This window comes from Egretta garzetta, unplaced genomic scaffold (assembly GCF_000687185.1).
Source record: "Egretta garzetta isolate BGI_Z169 unplaced genomic scaffold, ASM68718v1 scaffold163, whole genome shotgun sequence".
Classification (NCBI taxonomy): Eukaryota; Metazoa; Chordata; class Aves; order Pelecaniformes; family Ardeidae; genus Egretta; species Egretta garzetta.
The window spans coordinates 5,382,445-5,388,533 of record NW_009259308.1 but is presented as its reverse complement, the minus strand read 5'-3'; the positions used below and the strand labels follow the sequence as shown (position 1 = coordinate 5,388,533).

The 6,089-nt window shown below is 38.4% G+C and overlaps 1 protein-coding gene across 5 annotated transcripts in view; it reads right to left on the bottom strand.

Annotated features, from left to right (window-relative positions):
- TM2D1 (TM2 domain containing 1) overlaps positions 1 to 6,058 on the bottom strand; it is a 25,724-nt gene extending 19,666 nt beyond the window's left edge. For 3 of the 5 annotated variants that reach the window (XR_004841646.1, XR_004841647.1, XM_009636231.2), the window contains exons 1-2: positions 4,986 to 6,055; positions 2,589 to 2,697 (exon numbers count right to left, since the gene is read on the bottom strand). Coding sequence is in view for 1 of the 5 variants with exons in the window: in XM_009636231.2 (XP_009634526.1) it covers positions 2,589 to 2,697; positions 4,986 to 5,055 (179 nt within the window). In the remaining 4 variants the exon portion in view is untranslated. Of the gene's footprint in view, positions 1 to 2,588; positions 2,698 to 4,985 lie in introns of all 5 variants that reach the window. The other 2 variants (XR_004841648.1, XR_004841649.1) reach the window with 1 other exon arrangement.
- Between the last annotated feature and the right edge of the window lie 31 nt (positions 6,059 to 6,089).

The window sequence follows — 6,089 nt, the reverse complement described above, 5'->3', positions numbered from 1 at the left end:
GCCTCATTGAATCTTTACTTTTTTCCTGCATCCATTTCTTCCAGCTGCCATGTTAAAATCTTTTTCTTCCAGCTCTCCCACACCAGTTGATAATATGCAGGTACTACTGTAGGTCACAGTGGTTTCTGTGCTCTTTCAGGGTCTCCTAGCACTGCTCAAAGACCTGTCCACACTGAACTGCATGTATTCCACAGACTACCATTTGATGGACTCCTTGCCTGAGAAGGCAATACTTCAGCAATGGACATTTCAAGTCTGCAGAATCACGGCCTTCACATATTAAGCAAAATACATGACAGAGTGCCAATTTTGGGAATTCTAGAATTTGGCAAAATGTCTACCTCCAAAACATAAAATTAAAACCAAACCAAAGCAATCCTGACTCCCAGTACTACTTTGCTGGAACAACCTTACTAGCACTTAAAAGCTTTTCCTCGAACTAATACTAGGAGCAACTTGACAACATCCACTTAGACAAACATAAAACATCTCCTGGTCTTGCTCTACAATAACTGGATCCCACAACTGTTATCTGGACTGTTGTTAAACTACAGTTTTGGCCAAGGACAACTTGCCGATTTGCTCCTTCCAAAAGCTAGGGGTAGAGATTAACCTGCTGTCCCCATGCTAAGACAATCCTGCTATAGGAAGAAGCCTTCTCAAACCAATTTTCCGGTTAAATGATGTGCAGTTATTTCTGCCAGAAGACAGTTACAGTTTCCATCAAAACTCAGGTAACATGCTGGAAAATCTCCAAAAAGTAGTAGAAATGGAGGCCTATTGTTTTAATATCAAGCTGGAGATTCCTGCTTAAAATAATGTTTCTAACACTTAGGTAACATTTTCAAAATGCCTTATAAAAGGCTCACATAATGATCAGCAATTAGACCACTTTTTAAACAAGTGTACATATGAAGGGTGGTAATATTAATCTTGCTGCCATTTTGACTGGCTTTGGGGCTTTATCAAGTGCATGCTTGTGTTACTCTTTCTACGTTCACAGTTGTAGTTTACTGGCATTTTCAGCAAGCTGACAAAGGGTCCTCCTCCTCTTCTGCCATACTAGCAATCATGGGATTGAAAAAGCCACAGCAAGTTCTTATGGTAGTGTAACCATTGATTATTTAATCATAAATAAGAGTCATGATCAAGTAATAGACATCATAAAAAGGACATTTTTCTGCCTAGATTTGTTTATTTAATAAATGCAATGAAAAACTACATTTAAAAGACATTTCTAGAAAATGCACTAAACCAAAAATATATGCATACAAAAAACTCCAAACGTAAGAATTACTGTCTACTCCAAAGAGGAAGCAATTTTATTAAACTACTATAGCTCATCTTATTCTCAGTCCCCATCACAGATGGGACTGAAACACAATTGTTTCTGGACAAAAATGTGACTGAAGTCTAGTTTGCTAGCATTTCAATTTGATTAGATGTAATAATATGTTTTCTTCAATTTGCTGAGCTTTGACTGTTGAGAAGACTAAATACAGAGAAAATATTTATGAAACTAAGAGGCAGAGCTGTACTTCTGAGTTAGGCAAATTATTGAGCAGCAAGTATCACATCAGAGTTATTTGCCCACTAGTGTGATACGGAATACCCAGCGAATATTACTGGAGTTTTAATTTCCAAACATTCCAGTAGGACAAATGAAAAAGGCTCCTGCATGAATCCCACAAAAGGGAGAAACAAATGGTACTGACAGGTGTTCGCTGATCATTAGCATTGGCCAGTTGGAACATTTATTGGTATCCAGAGCTCTCCATTGCTCACAATGTGCTTTAGAAAAACTAGGTACATCATTTTCATGTTTCAGAAACAGGGTCTTAAAAGACACAGAGGACTTGATTTAATACAAAGGTTGTTTAAAAACAGACAACAGTCCTCTAAAAGGGATTTTTTGAGGAACTGGAAAGAGACTTAAACTCCCCCAATATTCATGCATACTACAACTTAAGCTGCAGCCACAGGCACACTTTAACCTGGCATGAACCTGTACTGCCACTGAACAGAGCAGCCCAGTCCAGCCCTCCTTTCTCCGCTCTCTCTTATCCTTGAGTTGCCCTCACCCTTGTGCTGGCACAAGCACTTGAAGCAACTGTACTGTGACTCAAACTGGGGAACTGATCCAAGTTAGTTCAAACCCTGATCATTTCCCTGATTCAGTATACAGTGGAGTATGTCACGGAAAGGGATGGAGAGGTGTCCCCAGACAGCTCTTTTCAGCAGCTACGCAGATTTTAAGCATATGAGAAACGTAGCTTTAGTATTTGGGGCAAATTTTTGCCAGGGTAAAGTACTAAGTAAAGCAAGGGCAAAATACTAAGGCAAAGCAAAGACACAAACATAACTAAAGAAAATAAAATGTGTCCATGGCTGAGACAGAATTACTTATAAACATGCATGTTGTATCCTTATATTACTTATAGTGTTTATTAGAGGATTAAGTACCAGGCAACATGTGTACGATTCTACCTTACTTCTCTTTTTCCTTTTGTCAACACATCACAGTATTTTAGAAAAAATTCAGTGTGAAAACAAAGACAAATTATTACAAAAAACAATAGTGTACTTACACATTGCGACATGCAATAGGCTTGTAAAATCCAACTTCATGTCCTGTAAAGACTTTTTCTACGCCAAGGTGATCTCTGCAAGTAATATTTGGTGCTGGCAGACATTGAACTGAGGACAAAAAAATTATTTTAAATTAAGCAGTAACCAATGGGGTACTGTAGCATTTTTATGACAAGACACAAGTGAAATATACAAATGAAGTTATTCTGTGCAACAGTCTTGATACACAACACAGTATACATAGACATACTACTTCTTAAAAAAATGTGGTTCTTTTAAGCCAGTCCTATGACTAACTTGTCTTTTTGCATTATACGTATTAAGCAAAGTATGCAAACCTTATTGCTGCCCTAATTCTGTTGTAATTTCCATTTTGGCTCCCTTATGAGTCAATGGGAAATCTGAAGCTGACATACAGAAAACATTTTCATCATGAGAACAAATATTGGAACAAGTTGCCCAGAGAGGTGGTACCATCGCCATCCTTGGAGGTTTTCAGGATCCGACTGCACAAGGCCCTGAGCAACCTGATCTGAATTCAGTGCCAATGCTGCTCTGAGCAGGAAGTCGGACTATATGACTTCCTGAGGTCTCTTTTAACCCAAATTATTCTGTTATTCTAAGCTGAAGCTTGGCTCTTACAGGAACCAAACTGGAAATCACAGCAGAAAGTGACATCTGCTAAAACTTTGCAATATATTACCAGAATACTAGTCACTCTCCAATGTTGAAGTCTGTTGTTCTAAAGGTAAAAATCCCAGTCCTTTACCCACTTTTTATCAGTTTTCAGTATTTGTGAGTGCTGCTGGTTGCTTTCAACAAAAAAGCAAGCCAGGTTTAACATTTCTTTCCAGATTTTCCAATAACACCTACAGACAATAAGAACAGGATTTTGATTTTTTTTTAAAAAGTATCTATCCATATTGCACAGGGACCAAAAACAGAAAAAAAAAAAAATTCAGGCCATCAGTATTAGTAACAGCCAAAATATATGAGCTATGTCTGGACTTAACTGCTATGAAGTCCTACATGGATGTTACTCATCAATGTGCCTAATCTAAGATAATTACAAAAATTACATTCTTTCTTGTAAAAAAATTAAGCAAAGCAAGCAGTGCTTTCTTTTATTTAGAAGAAACCCACAGCAGTTTAAATATATTGATATAGGAAAGGACACAGTTTCCCTGTCAATGTCATGCCAGTTAAGACTCGAAATCTGCTATTCAATGGGACTACTTGGATGCTTTGAATTAAATCCCTATTTGTTTGGGTGACAGATCCCAGAAAGATGTTCAGAAACAGTACTGCTTCAAGCATGATCCAGAAGATTAACTTTGTATTACTTGGGTAATACTGAAACAGGAAGCGACTCAAATACAATCTAAAAACTGCTCTGTGTGTAAAATATTCTATACAAGCACAGAAAACAATGTTAATTAATTTAGCAACTTTCCCAACTCTGAGGCTTATCTACTGTTCAAATATATAGCGTATTAAATACAATCACATGGTAAATGGTTAGATACCTAACAATCTGAGTTGTGATCAATCTCAAACTACAGAACATTCTTTCTGCTCACTGACTGGACATTTATAATCAGGGACATGATGTCAAAGATGATGTAAAGGACTGAATAACTTAAAAGAGGATCTATTTTGGATAGTACTTTCATCTACTCTCTGAAGTATTTGGAAAACCTTCACTACCTATCCCTGAACATCCCAGTGAAGAAAATTATTCAGCATCTATGGAAAACAAAATATGAAAGACAACAAGCATACACATGTATATTAAACATGAGGGCACATAAAGCAAAACTGTTGTGATATTAGCTAATACAGAGACTATTTATTTCAATGCCTGAGAATACCAGAAAAGCTAAACATATGTAGTAAACCAAAAGATCAATTTAAGCATTTCTCTGCTGTACTCCAAAGTACATCAGGACTTAACATCAAAATAACTGTAAGGGCTTTCAAAACAGAGCCTCATGGCACCAAAACCTCCTGATGATGGAAGGCATCATGTTTCCTTAAAAAAAAAAAAAAAATTTTTGAAGGCTGTTCTGTCATGTGTCAATTCTTCTTATAAGTATAAGCAAAATTAGTATACAGGAATGGTTTGTTTTAATCACAGTAGTGCAGGACAGAGCCTAGAGGACATAACATACATAGAAGAGATTTACCAGAAACCTCACTTACAAATGTACCAATCAGAGACAAAGTATTTATTAATTTTTAGTAAAGCATCCAATCCACACAAGTGTTTTAGGCTTTCATACTAATATTACTAATCCCATGTTTTATAAAGCACATCTAGTAGATACACAAATGCATAAATTGAACACTTCCTTGGAAATGTAACTACTGTCAATATAGAAGTTAGAAATCCTTACCATATGCTGTGTGATTTCTACAATTCATTGGTTCTTGTGTACTATTATCTATTTTAGGCTCATCGCACATATATGTTCAGGTAATTGAGGAAAACATTTTTCACATGAAACACTACAACAGGTTTAACAGTAATTTATTCCACCCTCTTTAAAGCCTGAGGATTAAGATGCACCTTGATGTTAGTTTTCCTTCCTACCCATCCCCCAAAATAGTAACAGCACATTACCATACAGCAAATCTGCTAATCCAATTTAATACACCAATATATCGCATAAGCTCTGCGTTTAATTAGTGCTGCAGTCAGCACTACCTAAAGGAACTCAAATATTTATCAGTCATGGCCTCTGTATTTGGAGGCAACAAGGTAGCATGCCTAATCTAGTCTTCTTCCCTTATTTCAATATCAGAGTACCTTTAAACTGAGGTATTTGGTTGAGAAGATTAAATCTACAGTAACATACAAAATTCAGAGAACACCCAAGAATGAACATCTGAAACACCAGGAATTTAGACTAGAAAAAACCTGAGCAGGAACTTATTTCCAGAAGTCTGAACTCCCACAGCCAAGTAAAGCAGGAGATGAAGTTAACTTTTCCAGGATTTGCTTTCCTGACACTTTTGATCTGCAGCTACATCGATAACTGTCAGCTAACATCAACAAACATTTTTCTGAGCAAGGCCTGACATGTCTTTGGAGAGCCAGGAGCCTCGCAGCTAGAGTCTCTTAACACCTGCGGCCCTGCTCCTTCGGACTGCGGAGGAAGGCTCAACATTTTGCAAGGCCACAGCGTTTCGCTCGAGTGTCCTGCAAAAAATAACAAGGTGGAGGGGTGGGAGAGGGGGGCCTCTCATGCCATGGGCTTTTCTCTTTGAAAATCAGAGACACACCAAACCTGCACGCAGGCACACACTGTACCACCCCCAAAATAAACCTACGCCGCTGCAGACGTGCCCTCTCCTGCTCCTTCCAGCTGAGACCCCCTCGGGGCTCCTGACCTGAGGCTTTCTCTGACACCCGAGGGGCTCTCCCGCCCCGTCAGCCACCTCTCCACCTCCCCCTTCCCCTCTACCCGAGGGGGCCGAGCAAAGCGGCGGCCCCCCCC